This window comes from Cokeromyces recurvatus (genome assembly GCF_025118155.1).
Source record: "Cokeromyces recurvatus strain NRRL 2243 chromosome Unknown BX663scaffold_17, whole genome shotgun sequence".
NCBI classification, from domain to species: domain Eukaryota; kingdom Fungi; phylum Mucoromycota; class Mucoromycetes; order Mucorales; family Mucoraceae; genus Cokeromyces; species Cokeromyces recurvatus.
In genome coordinates this window covers 483,333-505,961 of record NW_026251403.1, presented here as the reverse complement: position 1 = coordinate 505,961, position 22,629 = coordinate 483,333, and the positions used below count along the sequence as shown (strand labels likewise).

The 22,629-nt window shown below is 29.2% G+C and overlaps 7 protein-coding genes and 1 non-coding gene across 8 annotated transcripts; 4 read left to right on the top strand and 4 right to left on the bottom strand.

Annotated features, from left to right (window-relative positions):
- The first annotated feature begins 1,976 nt into the window (after positions 1-1,976).
- BX663DRAFT_513869 (uncharacterized protein) lies at positions 1,977-2,824 on the top strand. Its single transcript, XM_051528216.1, is given in 3 exon segments — positions 1,977-2,248; positions 2,304-2,794; positions 2,805-2,824. The coding sequence occupies 2 exon segments, from the start codon at positions 2,232-2,234 to the stop codon at positions 2,596-2,598; spliced, it is 312 nt and encodes a 103-aa protein (XP_051381718.1). The 5' UTR covers positions 1,977-2,231; the 3' UTR covers positions 2,599-2,794; positions 2,805-2,824.
- A 1,869-nt stretch (positions 2,825-4,693) lies between these two features.
- On the bottom strand, positions 4,694-7,857 carry BX663DRAFT_537037 (uncharacterized protein; the record flags this gene model as incomplete). Its single annotated transcript, XM_051530647.1, has 3 exons — positions 4,694-6,000; positions 6,099-6,379; positions 7,839-7,857. 3 exons carry the CDS (start codon positions 7,855-7,857, stop codon positions 4,885-4,887), a joined length of 1,416 nt encoding a protein of 471 aa, XP_051381717.1. The 3' UTR covers positions 4,694-4,884.
- Positions 7,858-9,559: 1,702 nt separating this feature from the next.
- On the bottom strand, positions 9,560-12,743 carry BX663DRAFT_513864 (uncharacterized protein). The gene is made up of 8 exons (XM_051528215.1): positions 12,670-12,743; positions 12,520-12,599; positions 12,295-12,462; positions 11,724-12,224; positions 11,465-11,644; positions 10,677-11,407; positions 9,994-10,601; positions 9,560-9,935 (listed from the first exon to the last, which is right to left on the bottom strand). The coding sequence occupies exons 1-8, from the start codon at positions 12,715-12,717 to the stop codon at positions 9,813-9,815; spliced, it is 2,439 nt and encodes an 812-aa protein (XP_051381716.1). The 5' UTR covers positions 12,718-12,743; the 3' UTR covers positions 9,560-9,812.
- Positions 12,744-12,887: 144 nt separating this feature from the next.
- On the top strand, positions 12,888-14,571 carry BX663DRAFT_513860 (CTLH/CRA C-terminal to lish motif domain-containing protein). Its single transcript, XM_051528214.1, has 7 exons — positions 12,888-13,029; positions 13,091-13,267; positions 13,367-13,579; positions 13,639-13,761; positions 13,824-14,009; positions 14,063-14,389; positions 14,460-14,571. Exons 1-7 carry the CDS (start codon positions 12,976-12,978, stop codon positions 14,559-14,561), a joined length of 1,182 nt encoding a protein of 393 aa, XP_051381715.1. The 5' UTR covers positions 12,888-12,975; the 3' UTR covers positions 14,562-14,571.
- A 1,817-nt stretch (positions 14,572-16,388) lies between these two features.
- On the top strand, positions 16,389-18,433 carry BX663DRAFT_513857 (uncharacterized protein). The gene is made up of 3 exons (XM_051528213.1): positions 16,389-17,708; positions 17,783-18,025; positions 18,088-18,433. The coding sequence occupies exons 1-3, from the start codon at positions 16,441-16,443 to the stop codon at positions 18,353-18,355; spliced, it is 1,779 nt and encodes a 592-aa protein (XP_051381714.1). The 5' UTR covers positions 16,389-16,440; the 3' UTR covers positions 18,356-18,433.
- Positions 18,434-18,561: 128 nt separating this feature from the next.
- BX663DRAFT_513856 (thioesterase-like superfamily-domain-containing protein) lies at positions 18,562-19,907 on the top strand. Its single transcript, XM_051528212.1, has 4 exons — positions 18,562-18,705; positions 18,781-18,811; positions 18,934-19,651; positions 19,720-19,907. The coding sequence occupies exons 1-4, from the start codon at positions 18,586-18,588 to the stop codon at positions 19,814-19,816; spliced, it is 966 nt and encodes a 321-aa protein (XP_051381713.1). The 5' UTR covers positions 18,562-18,585; the 3' UTR covers positions 19,817-19,907.
- A 1,009-nt stretch (positions 19,908-20,916) lies between these two features.
- BX663DRAFT_t87 lies at positions 20,917-20,990 on the bottom strand. The gene has a single exon. It is a non-coding gene; the product is annotated as a tRNA-Val (tRNA).
- A 671-nt stretch (positions 20,991-21,661) lies between these two features.
- BX663DRAFT_531772 (NUDIX hydrolase domain-like protein) lies at positions 21,662-22,475 on the bottom strand (the record flags this gene model as incomplete). Its single annotated transcript, XM_051530406.1, has 4 exons — positions 21,662-21,699; positions 21,891-22,127; positions 22,183-22,202; positions 22,264-22,475. 4 exons carry the CDS (start codon positions 22,473-22,475, stop codon positions 21,662-21,664), a joined length of 507 nt encoding a protein of 168 aa, XP_051381712.1.
- Positions 22,476-22,629: the final 154 nt, after the last annotated feature.

Here is a 22,629-nt window from a genome sequence, read left to right as displayed (position 1 = left end):
ATGAAGTTTTGTATATATTCAACAGGAATATCTTCACTGACTTCAATTATTCTTGAAGAAATTGATTCTGTATCTTTCCATTTCTCTCTTCTAACTCGATCCTTCAGCACTTTCTAAAACATCTCAATAGGATTGGGTTTAGGCAAATATGGAGGGATGTATACTGGTATATAAAAAACCTTTCTAAAATGATAAGGTCAACGATATTACAAGAATGGATCGGTGCATTATCCATAATCATATGAAATCCTTTCATGTTGGAAAATTCATCCATAATGTCTAAAGTATCCCTAATGAATTTGCACAAAGTGGCCAACTGTAGTTCCTTTTGGTATAGCAGCAACAGCATCCTTAGGTGTTTTTCTCTTTTTAGCACTAACAACGCTTCTTTTCTTGACATTGCCCGGCCCTCTCATGTTTACATTCACAACACCAAATGCTGAAACTGCACCAATAACTGTATGTGATATACCCCTCGCAGAAGTTGTTTCCTCAATTGCTGGTTTACCATGCTGTGCCCAACCTCTTGAACGACGCATATTTACATCGAATCTTGCTTTATCAAGGAAAACACAATTCTTTATAAAAAGCAAACCTTTGTTTTGCCATTTTTCTTCAATCCAGTTTGCGCGAGCCTCAAGAGTCGTCTGACTATTTCTCTCCTTGGAATGGCGGGTGACAACTTTTATACTGAAATTGCAATCCTCTTTCACCAATTCAACAACCTTACTCTTTTTTTATTTCCATTTCCAAACCTTCAAAGCTTTTGGTTAAATTTTCGACTGCATCCTGGATTGGATAACAGTTGAGGGATTCTCATCGAAAAAGTTGATCAAGTGCATTTTGTGGTTCTCATTTAGTTGACTTGGTGCTCTGATTGATGTACGAATCGTTTTTTTTTAAAAGGGTATCTTCTTCTCAGGGTCTTTCGTGATTTCTCTCTTCCACTTTCTCGCAGTCTCAGGATTAACGTTGGCTACTTTAACTGTCTCAGTGTGTTTCATCAACTTTTCATGCAGGAAAAAAGATATATCGTAGTCGATCTTTGTTTGTATAGATGTTATAAGTTGAGCTTCTTTCCTTCTTGACGGTTGCTTCCTACATATCCGTGTCTTTTTGGCTCTTCGTTTTCTACGATGACTTTTTATTTTTATTTTTAATGAACTTGTGTAGATTCGTCAAATTAGCTAATTGAAAGGACAAATCTACAACGAAAGCAGCCGCTTCGTTACCAGAATCATCCACAATCCCGCCTCTGTCATCTTCATAAAAGAAATTCATCTCAAAACACAATGGATACAATAATAAAATAAGAAAAGTAGTCTGTTATGATTGTAGTCGTCTTTACAACCAAGTTAATAGAAATAAACCATCATTTATTTAAATAGCGAAGAGGTTATTCAGATAAAACTAGTGTATTGTACTTCACAGCATAATATTTATTCTACATCCGGTTTTAATAACAGTCATTGTTAGAGTATTCGAGCATTAAACAAAATAATTATATACATCATAATATGTAATTATAAGAATTCAATAGGGTTATGAATGTTATATGCAATTACAAAATTATCTATACAAGTCATACATATTATATATATGCATCTATAATGTTGAATATTGTTATGTAATAACATCTTAGAGAATGATAATAATAATAATAGTAGCATATAAATAATTTGTATTGTTATAGCGGGAATATTCACTGTGAATTAATATTAACACTTATCTCAGAAATAATAGTCGGGTATATTTTTAGTAACAACGACAGCTCAGAGAGAATAAAGATAAAAATATATCTTATTACAAGCAGGATTGTTCGGAGACAATATCCACACTGACAACATTTACATTGACAACATTTACATATAATGCTTTATTATAGCAGTATTCACTTATCCAAATCATGCTTTGCAAAAACATATAAATAACCCTTGTCATTTTTCCATGTTATTTTCCTTGGCACAATTTTTGTATTTTTTTTTTTCCCTCTTCTAATGAACTATACAGAGTTTTCACGGACTTGTCTTTTCTGTTTACTCTTTCCTTATCTTTTGTATTTAAAACAGACACATTGTGCTTCAATTGATTTACTAAACCAAATTATTAGACGACCTTTAATAAGCAATATGCTTGCCTTTGCTGTAATGTTTACAAGGAAGATTTAGATGAACTAGGCGAACGCTTACTCAGTACCCACGGCAAGTCATTACGTTAAGCTTATTATACTCATGAAACACCCACTAACGTAAGATATTTTATTCAGTGTCTTGCAAACATCCAGAGATTGAAGCAGTTTTTAGTAAACTTGAAAAAGAAAAGAAATGGAAACTCTCGACCGGTAAAATCGTTGAAGACGCTTTGTACGAATTTGGGAAGCAATATCTTGCGGACCACCCAGCTTGCTCCATGATTTTAGATTTGGAAGATAAAAATTATTTGAAGGAATGTGTGTTTACAGGAGTAGAGATCGAGAAGATGAAGATAAAGAACCCTATTCAATTCATCAACTCTATACCAGAAAAACTTGCAACTTATATCAATGCATTCAATCTTAGAAATGTTGAAGATCTACGAGCTGAGCTCTTGAAGGCGTAGGATTGGGAAATAAATTATAGTATTGATAAGGATCATGATTTGGATTCGGCCAAACACACCATCCATTCCTTTGTAAGACTGTATGAATTAGGAAATTTGAAAACTGTTCATAAGGAATCATGGTACATTGCGCGTGTGTGGTCCTTGATCGATACTATATTCGATGATCTTGAAAATTGTTGATAAGGTAGATATAAAAAAAAAACAAAAAAAAGACAGAATAAATCTGTGAAAACTTTGTATAAAATTTTTATTATAAATTGAATAAAATAAAAAATTGAATTAAAATTGAATTTCTCAAAAATGAGTGCAAAATGGATCTTGTGGAGAACAGGGTTACTTTGTGACAGGAACAGAATGAAGATATCTTGAAAGAGGAATATTTTCCCACAGAATAATTAAAGTTATTGTGTTTGAGCTCTAGTCTTTGCCCTGACTGAGAATTAATCTCAGTTAACTCTAATAAATATTAAATTATTGGTGCTTGATCTAGCCGGTCATTTTTCTTGAAACCAAATAATGAAATCTCGTTTGTTCATACTTGTGAATGATATAGGGAAGATACTTATAATGTATATATTCATTTCTCAATATACTACTTGAATGAATATCATTATATTGTATAGTGTATAGATAGTATATGATTGTATTCATAAATTAGTATATTAGATAATATTATAATAATGTGTATATATATAACTAATAGGTACAGTCTATAATTCATATATGTCTTTATCATTAATAACTCTTTACACTACTGTCTGGCTTATCATTATCTCGTAATGTTAGTATTTATTATAATATTATTATTTTTCTCATTACAAGAATGTCTTATATCAACTGAAATCAAATAATATTGTATGCATAAAGTGTACAACTAATAACTACAATATCATTCGGCCCATCATGACTCTGATCTATATATTATAAGATATTATGTAATATATCATTATATACACAACATCTATTGAGATGTTTTAGAAAGTGCTGAAGGATCGAGTTAGAAGAGAGAAATGGAAAGATACAGAATCAATTTCTTCAAGAATAATTGAAGTCAGTGAAGATATTCCTGTTGAATATATACAAAACTTCATTCAGCACTCGATCAATGTAATCCCTAAATGCTTGAATAAAGACATCTTTGTGATTGCTTTACTGTTTTGGTTGGTTGAAAAAGTAGACAATTTATTTTCGAAAAGTTGGGCAATTTAAATCCAAAAAAAATTCAAAAAAGTGAGCAAAGTTTTCAAACATCTGGTAAACTGAGAGTGGAAGCACAGTATATAATTTTTGTTATATAAAGAGACAAGAATAAAGATTTAACAGGCTACCAGTTAAAAAAAAAAGAAAAAAGGAAAGTTAAAAGGAAAGTTAAAATTGAAAAGATGTATACATTGTTCAATATAGACATCATTATGTAATTGTGTCAATAACCCCGATAAGTAAAGATAAAACTATAATTCTAGATATAAAAATGTCAGTTACATATCAAATGCAGATTTTATAACCAAAAGAAAAAAACATACACGATAATAGGCTATTTATTTATAAAATAAATATTTGTCTCATCCGGCATGGTTCATAAAAATATTGAGTTTGTTAAAGGAAGCTTCTTTAGTCCCCTAGATTATATCCAAATTAAAAGTTATGATGTTGCAGTATTCAAAGACTTTTATTAAAAGACAAATGATAGACTAACGTATCTGTAATTATTAATAGGGCCTTTGTGTGTGTGTGTGTGTGTGTGTGTGTTATATAGATATAATTAGGGCAACCCTCCTGTAGAGCAGGATATAAGAAAATATAATAGTATTATAGGCGTTCAACACAAGAATTTAAATCTACGCAAATTTATTCTTCGGAAAGAAATGTTAGTCTGGAAGCATTTAGACTTGCCTTTATATAATGTATATATTTATATATATACACATATACATATTTATATTCAAGCTCATTTACATCGGATTTTCTTTTATGATAACGTTTTTCTAAAATTAAACAAAACCTTTAAGAATTTTGGGAATAGCTCTCATAATAATAATAAAAATCATAATTGAGAACATATTTTTACTATTATTTTATTTTTAAATGTAAAGGTATTAAAGATAAAAGAAAAGAAAAGGTAAAATAATAATATGCTATATAACAAATATGTGTGATAATAAGATACAAGACGATATAAAGAAATGTACAGTTGTTGTTTTTTTCTTTTTTAGAACAAAAAAAAAATAATTAAAATTATGCAAGATATAGATATGATTTAAAGTTATGGAAGATTGTTTGAGATTATTGTTCGGTCAACAAAGCGGTGCCCATTTGTTTGAAATTAAATGCATTACTAGTAACAGCCATATTTTCCTTATTAGGTTTGATAAAAAGAGGATTTTTAGAAAATGAAAGTCGAATACCGCCTTTAATAGAATTAGAGAGGATATGACCTTGATGTTGATTTATAGCTTGAGTAGCGTAGGCAATATCCTCAAATTCTACAAAGCACATGGGTCCCTGAGGCTTTTGACGGAAGCACATACGCTTATAACCTTCACAGCTAGAAAATAAAGAACGCAACTCATCTTCACTCGTAGTTGGAGGTAAATTACCAACATAGAGTGTATTACATGGAGGATTCTGGTCCGCTGAATTGTTACGAAATAATGATGTTGGCAAAATACTGTTTGTATTAGATGACGGCTGTAATGAATTCTTACGTCCTAATAAACTAAATTCATCTCCATTAAGGAGCCCATTATTTAAAGAAGGAAAGGCAAAATCGTAATTATTATAAAATGCAGGTGTTGATTTAGAAAGATAACCTAATGAACTGGTAGCATCTAATGTTTCAGGTGATCTTGAGGAAGCAGAAAACAAACTATATGGATGAACTGTGTTATTATGATTACTTTGAGTTGCTATTGTTGTGTTTCTGTTACTTTGAATATCAAATGGTTGTGAACGAGAACCAAACAGGGATTCATTAAAAGAAGGTGTATTAGGTTCTGTTAAAAGTGGATCAGACAAAAATGGGTCATTTTCATAATCTCCGGGAGATAATAGATCGCTAGGAAGAGGAGAAAATGATTTTAGATAGGTAGAAGTGTCAGTTTTAGGAAAGGAAGATAATATATCAGGCTGTTGAATTTGAGGTTGACTAAATCTTCGTAAAAAGTGGGTTGTTATTGGGGGACTTGTAGTAGTAGTAGTCTGATCAGGCAAAAATAATAAATTATTGCTACTAATATTTGCATTTGTAGAGGATGTAGTAGAATTATGCTTAATATGTAAATTCTTTTTGGCCATTTCAGCTTTTAAGATAGACCCCTTCTCTATATCTACTTTTCTACCATTCATTTCATTTGCTGCATCAATTGCTTCCTGACGAGTATGAAATTTAGCAAATCCTATCTATAGAAATATATCTATTAATACCAGCGTCCCTTTATTTATAACAATAACAACAACAACAAAAAGACAGTAGCATATTTGTTAACATTCATTTTTACCATTTGTTTCTTGTTATTAAAATTATTAAATGGATTATAGAAGAGTTCTTGATCATCAGTTTGCTCTTTACAATGCCATTTTAACGAAGCTGCTTCGAAGCCCTTTGAAAAAATAAACATGTTTTGAAATTCTCTTTCTTGCATATCATCAGGAAATCCGACTACAAATATAGTAGTAACATCTTCTGTTGTTGAAGAAGATAACACTGGTGAAGACTGCATTGAGGAGTCGGGAGAATTTGATGAGTTACTATTATTATTATCATTGTCAGTAGACGTAGCTAAAGGGTGAACTGATGTCCTTGTATCACAAGATGTATCATCACTACTTGTCATTTTTTTTTAAAAATAAAAATAAAGGTAAAAATAATATAAAGAGAAACAAAAAGAGAAACAAGGGGTTCAGTGGGTAATTTGTTTATTATTATATGGATATGAATGTTGCGGGGGAAATGGTAAAGTCTTGCTTACAAATTTATTGACAAAAAAAAAAAAAAAAAAAAACAAATTAAAGTTTCTCTTTTTTTAAAAAGCAGAAATTTTCCAAATACTAGAAAAAAAAAACACAGACCATTTTTCTTCAAACTATGCATGTCAATATATTATGCAAAAAAAAAAAAAAAATAAAAAAAAAAAGTAACAAAGCAAAAGAAAACACCTTCTATTTTCTATTGGTCGTTAATAAAAAAAAAAGCTATCTTTTATAAGATTTTTTTTTCTTTTTTACGTAATCCTTTTCATTTCCTCGGACTACCTATTATTAAAAAGATTTTCCAGTTTAAAAAAAGAAACAGCCGTTAAAAATAGCATCATCATAAATATGGTTGCTGATAAAACTATGGATATTTAAAATAACCTTTAAGTTAAATGATTTATCGTCAGGGGCTTGCAAAAAAAAAAAAAAAAAAAAAAAAAAAAAAAAAAAAAAAAGATAAACTTGAAAATAGATATTCAAAAAAATACATAGACTAAGTAAATAACTTATTGAAAGCTGTTTGTCTTTTATTCTAACACACAGATACAAAAAGAAAAGAAGAAGTAAATGCAAAAAGCTAGCTTTATATATATAAATATATGTGTATTATAATAACCTCATTATAAAAATGAAACTTAAGCTAATTAAACTAATAATGGATTGGCCAATAGTAAGTGCTTTGATAGTATTCGAAATCAAGATTATGATCATATATTCAGCAGAATATCTGATATAACTATCTCATCTATAATAAACGCATATTGTTCGGTGAATGATGATGCTGATATACTTATCAAAAATTGTATCGAGAATAATATAGCTTTAATTTCAATTTACTTTTAGTTTTCATTAATTCTTTAATCCTAAATTGATCATGCTATATCTCTGATTTTTGGATAACTCGTTGGACTTTCAATAAAGAAGAAGAAGCAAATTTCCAAAATGCTCCCTTATGAAAGCGCTTGCTTCAGTTTCTAATAATTCTATTGTTTTTGTTTCTCTGAAGTTTCTGTCCGAGCATATGAAGTTGTTACTTTGAAATCCTACAAAAAGTATTATCTGCCTCTTCTTCATCTCGTTACAACTATATATTAGATTACTTATCTTCTTCAACAAGATGAAAATCGGGGATTTAGATAGTTTCTTCTATAGCTTATGCGTGCTATATATATATTAAGAGCCACTAGTATGTTGATATAAGTTGCTAATTGAACTATATATTACTAGTTCTTAATTGACTCATTTTATGTTTTAAATAAAGATACCTGTGCTAGAAGAAGACATGAGTATTAATTATATAATTAATATGGTAAGTAAAGGAAGTAATATGTTAGTAGAATGTACTGAATATAATCTAATGAATAAACCCTTTTTGCTAATACTTTAAAGAAATCCTACAATTCATAATAATAAATTACATAATTGTCTATTATTATTATTTGAAGGGGAGGATAATCTAACTATAAGCATGAAAAAGTGATGGACTCAAACAAATTTTATAAATTAAAATTAGTGTTCTATAATTCTCTTTATTAATAATATTTCTGATAATACTTCAAAACAATGCAACTTCTTACAAAAGTTAGTCCATAAAATGTAGTGTTTTATCCCTTAAAGAGAACTTATTGATAACAGATATTTATATTATCGTGGCTAGTCCTAAGAAATATAATGCTAGTAGAATTTTATTGGTTGTGAATTAGAAAATAACAAAGATATTATGTAGTAATGTATTTTGTAATATGTAATATGTAATAAAGTTATCTTGCTTGTATTCTATCTTCTATAATTAGAAGTTGACACATCATACCATTATAGACTATGCGGTTTCAATAATCTATTATTATTCTGTCTATAGAGAAAATACTATTTGAGTTCAAGGAAGAGAAAGCAAATTATATGCAACTATTATATTAACTAGTAAACAAAGGGAACAATAAAATATTAACTTCTTGCTTCTTCTACTCATAATGGGCATACTTTAATTTCAAATGTGTTATAGGTTGGATATACTTTATTTGCATATAGTTTTTTTTATTATTATTATTTCAGGTACGGAGAAACAGGCAATTTGATAAAGTTGCAAACTTTTTATGCGTCCAAAGATACGCCTATAAAAATCTTACTGGGAATCACAAAGTATTTGATAAACAATTTAGTTAACACTGATTTAAAAAAGGCATAGTTTAAAAAAAAAAAAAAAAAAAAAAAAAAAAAAAAAAAGATATCCATATATTTTAAAGCCAAAGATGTAATATCTTCGATGCATTTAACCGATAATATAAAAAGACTTGGTATTATTCTGAATTAAAAGAAAAAAAAAAAGACGGAGAAAGATAATGAACAGATTAATAAATATACTCGTGAATATATGTTCTCTACAAGTAAACAAATATGTATTTGTTTGATATTTAATGAACAGTCAATAATTCAGTTAATTATTGATAAAGGCTCTTAGTTGAACAAGAAAAGTCTTCGAAAGAATAACAACCGATAAGAAAGCTGATCAAAGAGTTTTGTTGAGCAAAAATTTCTTTATTTAATTAACGATATTTGTTGATAACAACAATAATATTGTCCTAGTTAAGAAACAAATGAATAGCTATTTTTATAGATTGTTTACTTGCAAAGTAAAGAATGTTGGGATCTATTAATTTAACTTGGCATTCAGGCATTTTATAAGACAATTCCCCTGTGTCCTCTTTTGCTTCTCTCAACAAAGCCTAAATAAAGTTATATCCTCGATTCTTTAAATAACTGCAAATAATAATAAACATTAAGCTTGTTTTTTTTTCTTTGGAACATTTTTAAGAATAATTTAAATGCATGGTATATGTTATAAAGGTAGTTTAGTACCTTAATTTATGTAATAAAAGAAATTCGATATTTTGTTACTTAGGATACACTTTTTGTTGTTGTTGTTGTTGGTATGACGAAGAAATCAAGGGTTTAATAACACTTCGGAGACAGAAAACTTTCTTGTATGCACGATGGTTACGTCCTGAATCGACCTCTACGTTATATAAATACATATTTATATTTATATTTTAAAAGCCAACACGATTATGAAAAGTAACTCGTTATTAGTTCAGCTTTGTATTTATTTTATTTTTATCGTATAATATTAAATTAAACCGCAAAAGAAAGTACAGCCACAATATTTCATATTCCTTAGCTCTTCTGTAAAGAAAAAAACTCTTCTTGCTTTAATTTATGTCTCCGCTTTATTCTAATAAGGATTATTCGGTAGTAGTAGTAGTAGATGATTCAGTTTTCTGTTGGCGTTGTTTTTTACCAGCAATTCCTACTCTTTCTTGTTTCTTAGATACTGTTTTTCCCAATCCCTTGTGTTTATGCGGATCCTAAATAGTAAAATGTTATTATTTGGTTTTTTTTTAAAAAAAAAAATTGTTTATTTACCTTTCGACTCATTGTTACTTTATTTCTTACACCTTTACCGCCTTCCCAGAATGCACCTTTTTGAGGTGCTTTTTCGAATTCATGGCCACATATACAGGGTTTTCCGCTAACAATGTTTTGCTCTCTTGAACATAATCCACAAACATGTCTTTTAGCCATATCTGAAATATGATCTTCTTTGCTGTCATGACAAATATCACAAGGATATAATTTATTACAGCATGAAAATCGGAACCAACGTTTTGATTTCCGATAGTGAGGACAGGTGCCTTGATCAGGTAAAGATTCACCAATCGTAAGATGTTCTTCCCTTGACTTTTTCTTCTTCTTCAACTTCATCACTTGTTGCTCACTAGCTTTTAACCTTTCTCCACCTTCACTTCCAATTTTAATAAATCGATAATCGCCTAAACTACATGTCATTTTTGCATGACAGGAAAAACACCTTATAGTACGAGGTGGATCGTGAGGGGATAATCGAATAGCTGTTGACATATCTGCCATACAAGAACCACATGTACCGATATAAGCTGAAGGTAAAATATCATAAGCTGTACATCCTGCAAGCTGAACTAACCCAATAGATAAGGCACCTTGATGTACAAGTTCTAAATTATTCAAAAAACAGTGGAATGTTAGTTTTAAAAAAAAAACTATTATACATACAAGTATATGTTAATAACCTCCATGAAATTTAATTCCTAAAATAGATGAACACGTTGGACAAGGCATCCATCTTTCTGTTTTAGAAGCTGAAGTATTTGAAGAAGAAGAAGAAGAAGAGCTTACTCTTTCATTTTCTTCGGGTTTAATATTTTCCACTTCTACCGTTTCTTTACAACGAGCGCATTTAACCATCATGTGAAGTAAAGCACAACGAAATAATGAAATATTTTCCAATTTTGGATCAATCAAACGAATCTCTGTTCCTCTACGAACAACAGGTTGAGAAAGTCCAACTAAAGTCTTTGTTTTCTCATCTTCACTTTCGGTATCATTTTGATGATCTACAAAGGGTGATATGTCTTCATCCCCTTCAGCTAATTCAACTTCAACATCTTCTTCATCAGCTTGTCCGTAAGCTAAACTGGGATCATTCACGATAATAACCCTATTATTTTTAAAACTAGTATCCTCTTCAAATAACGAAGATATTTTCTTTGCCTCAAATGGTTTTTGTTGGCTTATTATATGCTCTTGAGACGATGACTTTGTCAAAATATCCTTCTTTGAAGGAGGTTTTAAATGTTTTTGCTGTTCACTAGAGATAGTTTCTGCTTCTATTTGTTCTTCGGTTTTTTGCAGAGGTGGAGAGCTTAACAGTAATTCCAAATTACGATTTAACCAATTAAGGTTCTCAAATAATGTATAATCTCCATTTGTAACATGCTCACTAAAGCCTAAAGAAACCCAACTAATATAAAGGTAAATATCAAAGATCCTAACTTGCTATACATTATTCTTTACTTACTTTGCTCTTGTTTTATCTAATTGCTTATTTTCGATATCAACATAACAGGGTTCAAGAGGATATAATATAGGTATATGATATTTAATATGGAGCTCTTTGCCTCCTATTAAATGTTCTTGAGTAAACTCAGGATCGTTAATGATTAATATAAGTGTAATGAGTGTTTCTTTTGAATTCGTTCTTAAAAAGAAAAGAAAAAAAAATTATTATTAAAAAAATATTGTTAATTTTTTTTTTTTCTTTTTCTTAATTACGGTACCTTATTGTCTTAAAGCTATCACAAAAACGCGTCTCAAGTTGTCGATATTCTTGTTTGCGTCTTTTATCTGCATTAGCAATTTCTTCTTTTGAATATTTATGCTGTGGGATTACTTCCTTTTTTTCAGAGGATTCGATTTTTTTAGCTTGAACTATGATTGGTTTTGATAAATCAACCGCAGTATCGTGATTACTAACGTGAAGGTCTTTTAATGACTTGGATGAACTGCTTTCAGAATTTTGAGATTTGGCCGCAGTAACATTGGCAGGTTGTGACTGTTGCGTTTCGGATACTGCGGTAGTATTAGCATGAACATCATCATTTTTTTTATTTGCTGAAGAAGCTCGACTACTATTGGAAACAAAGCGAACAGTAGGAGCAGGCGCTTGTTGCAATAAAGTCTCCATATTACGATCGAGCCAATTCATCTGTCGAACAAGTGTTTGATGGATTTTTGAGTTTGAAGGATCTACATGAGAGGCAAATCCTTTTTCGAGGTTACTATTATACGATGAATTGAATTAATTAAAATAGAGTACAACGATAAAAAAAAAAGAGTGCTATCTCTTACAATGCAAATCCTTTAGGTATATCTGAATTAAGAACCTGAACAGAGCACGGGCTTTTAGGATATTCTATAGGGATATATAGTTGAAGCTTAAGCGAATCTAGTTCATATGGGAAATCAGGGTCTGACGGTTTAATAGAAAGTCTAATTATAGTTTCTCTATCATTATCGCTAAAAGAAATAATAATATTTAACATTCAAATAATAATCTGTTTTATTTGGTAGTACCTAACAAGTCGATAGGTTGACTTATAACGAGTTTCAAGTTGAATCAACTCGAGTTTTCTTTTTTCGGGATTACTTGTGTTCTATTTATGAATAATTTAAACAAGAGTAAAAAGATCAGATAATAGAATTAAAATAAAAATAAATACTTACTGTGACAGGTTGAGGCCTTGTAGCTACTTTATTTGTTTTCTCGACCATTGAATATTATTTTAAAAATGAAAAAATAAAATAAAATAAAATAAAATAAAAAAATAAAGGAATCAAGATTTTTGAATTTATATCCGGAAATTGAAATTCCGTGACTATCGTTAAAGCATAACTTCAACACTTAATTCTTTCAATGGAAAAAAAACGTAACAATGTAATTCAAACTACTATTTCTTATTTGCTTATTTTTTTTCTTCTTATTTCTTCTTCTCTTCCATTTATAATATCAATATAACTTTCTTTAATTAAATGAATAGTATTAAAGCTGATCAAATTATTGAGTTGGATCCATCACTCATTAAGGTAATAAGAAACCTTCATAATTCTTTATGATGGAATTAATCTTTGTATTTTATATTATCAGGCCCCTTGTGAACAACTTCGAAAGTCATTCCGATATCAATATAAATATATCGAAAAAGAACTAACCATCATTCAAGACCAAATCGACATTTGTCTTAAAGATAATAGTTTATCTCCTGAAAAGGCATCTCAGACTATCGATGAGTTATTAAAACATGTAGATAAATTAACTCGCAAAGTAAAGTATTTGTTACTCTTTTTTTTTCTATTTTCCATTTGTTTATATTTGTTTTTCTTTCAAACACACATACACATACATACATACATATTTGTATAGTTAGAAAAACTAAAGGATGACGAATTGGAACATTCCAAAAGGATGGAAAAAAGAATTCAATATTTAAGTGAAATTGAAAATGTGACAACACCAAAATCACCAGAATTTATATCATGGAGTAAAACAAGACTAGATAGAATAGTTGTTGATTATTTACTAAGACAAAATATGCCAAATACTGCAAAAAGCGTTGCAAAGGAAAGTGGAATAGAGGTATTTGCATACATTATAAATACAGCAAGCGTATATAGGCTGAAATATAATTTTTGCAGGATTTAGTGGACATTCAACTATTCACTCAGTCAGAAAAAATTGAAAAAGCGTTAAGAAATCGCAGTTGTAAAGAATGTTTATCTTGGTGCAATGAGAATAAATCCACCTTAAGGAAGATAAAAGTAAATGAACTACAGTTGACTATGGAATAATTTTTAAATGAATATTCTTTTTATACTTATAGAGTAAACTGGAATTTAATTTAAGATTGCAAGAACATATTGAGTTAGCAAGATCAAATAAGGGCTTAGAGGCGATTACTTATGCTCAAAAATATTTAGCACCATGGAAGACAACTGAATATAAAAGGATTGGACAAGCAATGGGATTATTAGCTTATAAAAGCGATACTGAATGCCAGCCATATAAGGTATATATTTATATATCCAGACTATACCTATTAACAAATTATCATTTATATAGGATCTTTATGATCCCAATCGTTGGCAAGAATTAATTGAACAATTTAGAACAGATTATTATGCTTTATGTTTACTTACTCATCATCCTCTACTATCAATTACTTTACAAGCTGGATTATCAGCCTTAAAGACACCTCAATGTTATGAGCATGAGAATCAAAATGTGAACTGTCCCATTTGTGATAACCAGACTTTAGGTAGTTTAGCAGAGAAACTACCTTTGAGTCATCATGTAAATTCGACAATTGTCTGTCGTATTAGTGGCAAAATAATGAACGAAGATAACCCACCTATGCTCTTACCAAACGGAAGAGTCTATAGTTTTGATGTAAAAGCTAATAATGAATGTGAATATCTTATATGGTATTAAATATATATTTATATCTATTTTTTTTTAGGCATTACAAGATATGGCAATGAAATTTGATGGTAAAATTATATGTCCTAGAACTGGCGATGTATATACAATGCAAGATCTTAAAAAGGTCTTTATTTCGTAGAAAAAAAAAATAATAATAATATAATATATTATAAATATGATATTTCTTATATAAATATCTATCAAGTCTACATTCATTTTTATAATTCTCTTTTACACTAAGAAATAAGAATACACACACACACATATATATATACATTAATGTGTTTATTCATACACATTAGAAGAATATTATATGAATGATTAAATGCTTTAGGCACAATGTTAGCGTATATGATTTCTTATATAATCGACTTCTTTTCTATTCAAAAACATTGTATTTAATAAATGAATACATCTAACGGTGCTCACTCTGCTATCTAATGTTTGATGGTTTTCTTGGAAGATGATTGAGTTCAACCCTTAGATATGCATACGCCGGAAATATTTAAAGATACATCTAGTTATCATAATAAACTATACTGATATATTTCTTTACATACTTATAATTAAAAAGACATTAAAAAGGTTAATAGAGTGATTCTTAAAGACTGTACTGCATAGCTAAAATAATATTGTTGAATTACTACTGAGAGGTTTTCTTTTTATTATATGACCTTTAAAACAAAATTTATGTCTTTAGGCGTTAGGATTTGCGACTTTTAGCCAGTATTTACAAGATTAAATAAGTAGTAATTTTACATGCACTCTCTTCTCCTAGGTTTAGAAAAGATAATATACTAGTAAAAAAAAAATGCTTTCTCGCTTCTCTTTTCCTTTATAGCTTTATTTTCAATTAAAAGCCTTTCAGCAGCAAATTTTAATAGAAGGCAATCTATTGATATGTTATTTTCCTATAAAAAGAACTAACCTTTATATATATATCAGCCTAAACAGTTTTATAGACATATTGCTTTTTAAACTTCTAACAATCCAAGGTTTTCAAGAATTGACTTTTTGATAACTGTCATTTGCTCTTGGATATTCTTCTATGAATAAACTTCTCATATATGATACAAATATAACCTACATAAAGAAAATATAGAGACATTTAAAGCTTTGGTCATTTCATTTATTTGCTTAAAAGATAAGATTACTATGAACTGTTTGTGTTCTAAAGCTATCTATTGTTTTGACTGAATACCTGCTCAAAGTTTCTCTATTCTGTATTTGATAAAATGAACAAATATCCACTTTTCTGTATTGTATTTAAAGAGGGATCTTGGTATTCTGAAAACATTCATTGTAAGGTATCAGTACTATTTTTGATGTTTTTTTTTCTTTTTAACAGTTATCTAGAGCATATAGACTGACTATTCATTATATCTTCACATTCAAAAGGATTTTATTAACAAGAAGCTACTGGTATTATATAACCGTCAGAGTTCAAGCCTTTTATTATGTCTTACGCTTTTTTTTTTTTTTTTGTATGTGTGTATGTTTATTTTCTATAAAAATATAGACATGTATATAACTCAAATGCACTTGTCAGATGTTTGGTTACATTTTAATTGTTCATTTTATTGGCCTAAATAACAAATGTAAAGACTATTAGAATAAATTACTTTGGATCGACATTCATTTTTGTAATAATGCATCAGTCGGAGATTATAAAATTTGCAAATTTATGCTGTAATCTATAAACTGCAACCACACAAAATATGTATATGATGGCTAATAACGTAATAATAGACAAAAGTTAATTAAGATATGTCTTCCTTTCTTTTGTATTCATTGCCCCTTTTTTTTTTTAAGAAAAAAAAACAAAGGTAGTGCTATTTCTTTAAGTGAATGAAAAAATGATGCTGTTTTATGTATGTGTGATTTTGAAGTTATTTTTATTTTTTACCCGTTTTTCCATTAAGCTTTAATTATTTTTTTTTCTTTTTTTCTTTTCTTTTTTCTTTTTTTTTTTTCCTTTTTCTCTCTTTCACTTATAGTAAAAAAAAAAGATAGTAATCATGCCTCCCATCGTGTTAAAGATTAAAGGAAATGATTCATTTCTTCCATTCTCAAATCTCAATGAAGATGAATTATCGAAAACATGGAGAGTTTGTACTAAAGTAAAAGACTCTCTTGAAAATGGTTCTAGACTTGAAAATTTATCTTGGAGATTATGGTTTATACAGAATGTTATTTTGGGCAACGATATCAAGTCCAATTCAAAATTTAAAAAATGGTCAATAAAGACAACGGAAAATATGGGAAAAGCGAGTGAAGTTGCTACTGCTTCAACTTTAAAAAGAGATACTATTATGCTACAAAATGAAACGCCAGAATCAGTATTAAATTATAGTTTAGACGAAATTAAACCAGCAATTGGAACTGAAAACTTTATATTGAACCAATTCACTTCTGACCAAGAAGGAAACCAAATGATCGAATTGAAAGATATATTCCCTCTTAGTATGCAAGAAGATTTTATGTATTCTAATGATCAAGTCAATTTTTCTTTTAATAATGCATCTTCATGGGAACAACAGCGTTCACCTATTTATACCTCAATCTATCCCGAAACAACACTACAGGAAACGTCATATACTCCAATGATATCATCAACTCCAGTAGTGAATCCTATTTCAGGGATTAATTCACTATTCTCTACTGATCAAACAAATATACCTTCAATGACAATACCCGCAGATAATAATATCCAGCAACAACAAAGCTTTGTAGTAGATTATAACAATGCAGTCTATGTAGCTGCTGCTGCTGCAACTACCGCCGCTGCTCTAACAACTATTCCAAATGCTACACTTCATAATAAACTTTTAGCTACTTTACCGCCACAAACATTAGCTTCTGCTGAACGTCTTTTATCTCCAGCTAAAAGAGCCCCAACCAATTTACAGCAGAAAAATTTAATGAATTCATCTTCTCAACAGCTCAACTTTATACCTGAAAATGATTCACATCATAAACTTGTAAAGAAAGAAACAGAGCTAAAAGACAAACCTATGTTGTTAAAACAGCAGCAGCGGCTGCAGCAACAGCACCAGCAACAGCAACAGCACCAGCAACAGCACCATTATTATAGCACTTTTCAATTGGATCCTTACAGTAATACTTTATCAAAAACAAAACATAATGACAGTAATTTCTCTTCGACTATTTCAAACTCTACTAATAATGAAAAGCCGTCTATTTGTAGCAATTGTAATACAACATCAACACCTTTATGGAGAAGATCTACTGATGATAAAATCTTATGTAATGCTTGTGGATTATAGTAAGTAAATAGAGACTTTTGTTTTAATTAGCATGCATTAATATGTATAAATATTTATATGTCTGTCAATTTAGTTATAAATTACATAATACGCCAAGACCAAAGCACTTCAAGTCATCCCCTGGGAAGAATAAAGATAACTGTCCTTCACAATGTGTAACCGAAATAGATAAAAAAAAAAAATCAGAAACATCATTAGCTGAACAAACACAACATCATCAACAGAAAATAATCTGCTCTAATTGTGGTACAACAAAAACACCTTTATGGAGACGCGATATTGAAGGTTCACCTCTTTGTAATGCATGTGGATTATAGTAAGTACTCTTTTTTTTTTTAATCTGTATGCTGATAAAATACTAACTTTATATGTATATAGTTTAAAATTACATAATGAACAACGACCACTTTCAATGAAAACAGACGTAATAAAAAAACGGCAACGAACAGAAACATTAATTGCTTCAACTGTTGCAGATGAACAAATTAAGAAGCCACGTTATTTTGATCAACAATCACTTTATTCAAAAGAACAGGGTACAGCATTAGGTTATCGAAATATAGCGTCTTCTTTACCCGGCACTGGTATATTAATGATGACTACTACTGTTGCCAATAGTAATCATAGTAGCAGTACACGGTCATAAAATAACTAGTGTAAAATTATAAATTATAGATGAAAAAAATAAAAATAAAAAAAAAAGGGCTGTTTGTTAAAATTGTACAAACGTATTTCTAAATAAAAAAATATTACATAATTAAAAATTTAGTAATACTATTGTTCCACGATTATTTTTTCTATATAAATTAAACTATAGATATATTTTTTCTCATTTTCTTTTATTTTATTTTATTTTTTTATTTATTTTTTGTAAGTATGAATACTTCAGAAGCCTTACAGCAAGCAGTTATCTCATCTTTTGATCAGGTTACAAATACTTCATTTTTGGGAAAGACAGATAAGAACGCTTACATTTACAGAGGTTTTGCCAGCGATGTAAGTAATCTATTGTATATATATAAATGTATGTATGTATATGTCCGAAGTATTTTAACTGTTATCATCAAAAAGAAATGGTGTATTGGTGATGTTCCTCATGTAAGTTGTCGTTTAACTGAAAACTAATATAAACTCTAACCATTCCTGTATAGGGAGGTAGAAAATAATAATAATCATTAAAGTATACTAATAAATATACGCTAATAAATTGTATATGAATGTTAGGATATGTAATGGGTATCATGATCGATAGTGTACTTCAACACTTTTCTAATAAATATCAAACAGACCCTGTTGCCCTCAATTGCTTCTTCTTTAGCAAGACTATACCTGGTGATCTAATTTTAGAAATACATGAACTTAAAATGAGTAACAAAGGGTACTGTGTTGGACGATGCACTCTTAAACAAAGAAAAGACCTAAAGCCTTTAGTTGAATTAATAAACTATAACCCTTCTGACTGGATTGATAAGGTTCAGTGTATTTTTACAATGGGTAATATGGATAACGAGCAAGGACCTACTTTTTATCATAAAAACCCGACGCCACCTCCTACAATGAATCACCTTCAACCTTATAGTTATCTATTTATGGGCGAATATCTAACAGCGTATTTTGATATGAGCTCCTTTCCGATAAACGATACAGAACCCGGTGTTCCTGAAGTCACGCAAACCATGGCATTTTCTGATGGCAGACCTATCGATTTCAAGAGTATTCCTTATTGGTGTGATATGTTCATCACTCCACCCTCACTTCTTGGTCCTGCGATCTTAAAGGAACCTGTGTGGTGTCCAACTATGCAATTAGAAATACAATTCAAAAGGAAGCCCTCTGGTAAACAAATTATGGCTCATTTTATCACTCCACACATAATAAATGGACGATTTGATCTTGACGGCGAAATTTGGAACGAAAAAGGAGAGATTTTAGCTATAACAAGGTAACTAATATTTATATATATGTATATATCGGCCCTATCTAAAGTAGTTATACTGACTAAACCATTAGACATCAATGTCTGGTTGTACCATGGAGTCGTAATAGCAAAGATGACTTTAAAACTAAACAGAGAATAGGAATAACCACACACAAACCAAAAATGTAGAAATGCATAGAGGTCTTTTATATACATATATATATATAATTAGTTAGTATAGAAAAGATAGATTTACTGTTAATCTATTGTTATTTATTTTTCAGTTTTATATGAATTTATATTGAACATAAACATAAAAACTGATGCAGTTTTATACCATCGCATTCTATTTTAATATTGTATTAATATCAGTAACCGTATATATATATACATGTATATTATGAAAGTATGCATATCAGAGCCTATCACTTTTCTTATTTATGCATATTAAAATATACTTTGACTGTTTGATGCATGTTAGAAAAAGTATAATAAATTATCATTATGATAAATCAAAGAAGAAATATGCTAGTGTCAAAGAATGGCATACATAGTCAATAATAAGAATAACAATTATCTTCATTAGAATTTGATATCAAAATGTCTGCAAATTCAAAAATAGTACGTAGATGCTTACTGGGAAAAAAAAATCAATCCTTTTTGTTTATATTTTCTACTTTTTTTACCGCTTAATAAGTAAATCTTAAAAAAAAATATTTTATACATGTATACTTTTACACCTCACTATCGCAAATATATTATATTACTTCTTTTTTCCTATTTATAGCGAGTTTAAAATCAGGAAAAATGTGAAGAATATAGTGCAAGCTTGTTAGATACAAACAAACATTTACAAAATGAGGAAAGTGTCAAAATTTAAGAGTGTCTCTAATGAGAATTCTTTAATATTACTTCATATTTTTGAAAATCAATATTCTATTTCGTTTTTTTTTTTTTTTTTTTTTTTTTTTTTGGCTCACAAGTTTCTTTGTATCCTTTTTTATATACTATTAGTTTTAATTATAGCAAGAAAAAAAAAATTCATATTCATGTGATTTAAGATCCATGTTTAGGCATATTGTTACTTCGAGTTAATAGAGCAAAAATGCTTTCTTATTTTATTTAGTACTGAATTAATTTAAAGATAAAGGTTTTATCATAATACCAACAAATAATAATAATAGAACTTGCTAATGTTGTCACATCATAAAAGTAAAAGAGGCACTCTACATAATTTGTTGAATAAACGATATAAAGATAAAATACGATATAAAAAATGTAAAAAAAGATGATTTCTGCCAGACTCGAACTGGCGACCGCCTGCGTGTTAAGCAGGCGTGATAACCAACTACACCAAGAAACCATCTGATGATTAAAAAATCGTCAAAAATATCATAAATTTGTACCTTCTTAATTAGGAAAGTATCACGTGATCCTTCCGTTCTTGTCCAGTAGTATTGTGTTTAATTTAATTTCCGATATATTTTGTTTTTTTTTTTTTTTTTTTTTTTTTTTTGTTGTGCTTCCTTGTAGTAATTGCAATTGCCAACTTCTATTGCTGTAGTATATTATTATATATTAAATTATAACAGAATAGGTTTGTTTTTCTTTCATTTGTATAATAGTATTACTTAAATCGTATACAATCTGTATATGCTACGTATCAAGCTTAACTACAATGACAGTAGTAGTAACAGTTGCTGTTCGGTCTTTTCTTAATTTATAAATAACATTAGACTTTAAAAGAAACTGTTAGGCATACAGTGCTAAAATATTAATAATGTGTACACTTATATCCTTTTTGTTTATTTTATTTTGTTTTATTCCCTTTATACCAAATTATTACAAGAAGGGAAGAAATCAGCCCTAATATACATATTATTATGCAAATTCCTCTTAGTGCTTACTTTTATATAAAAAGAATATATTCAGTCTTGTATGTATACAAATATATATATAGAGAGAGGAGAGAGAGAGAGAGTATGGGTTAAAATCTATAATTACTGTACATCTTTTTATTTAATAACGACACCTTCAAGAATAATACTCTGGAATAATCTTACGAAATACACCTAAAAGAAGAAGAAGAAAAAAAGATACTCATGATTAACATTCATGTATACATTTTACTCTAACAATATACTACCATCTAAAATAAAGCTTGTTAACCCCCATATTTCATTTTCTCCTTCCATAGGCTCAGGTACTTTAAATACAGTATATTTATGCTTGCTATCACGGAATTGCTTTATTTGTCTTATACTTGGGTCGATTAAATAATCAATCGGTAAAGTAAATACGCTAGATACTTCATCAGGATTAAACTTCTTTAAATCGACTTGATCCTTAATAAACCCCACATACGGATACACTTTTAATGATCCTGTTTTATTTGGTAAAGGTGAAAAACATCCCAAAATATCAACAGATGAAGGATTTAATCCAATTTCTTCTTGTGCTTCTCTTAAAGCCGTGGACTCTATCGATATATCGCTATCATCTAACATTAAAAAAAATATAAATTATCAATGAAATATATAGAGACTGTATATTACCTTTTTTTCCACCAGGAAAACTATGCGACATAAATAAGAAATAAATTATATGTAGACATGTATAAAACTATTGCCTTCTACCTTATCTCTCCACGATGAGTCCTCATATTTAAATTTCTAACAGTAAATAATATACTTGGTTTTTCTTGAACAATGCATAATGGTACAAGAACAGCGGCATCTTTAACATCTGGTTTGTAATTCAACTTAAATTTAGGACAATTAAGTAATCGTTTACGAAATAAAGCAAGTGTATTAGCATTAAATACAAGAGGAAACGAGTGGGATGACATTTTCTTTTTCTTTTTCTTTTTTTTTTTTTAAAAAAAAAAGATGCTAAATGGTATACATTTTCTAATGAGAATAAATCATTTGTTGTATATGTACAACAACAATATCAGGTTGTCGTAGTTTGAAATTGTGTTTGTCGCTTTAGCCTAACTGATA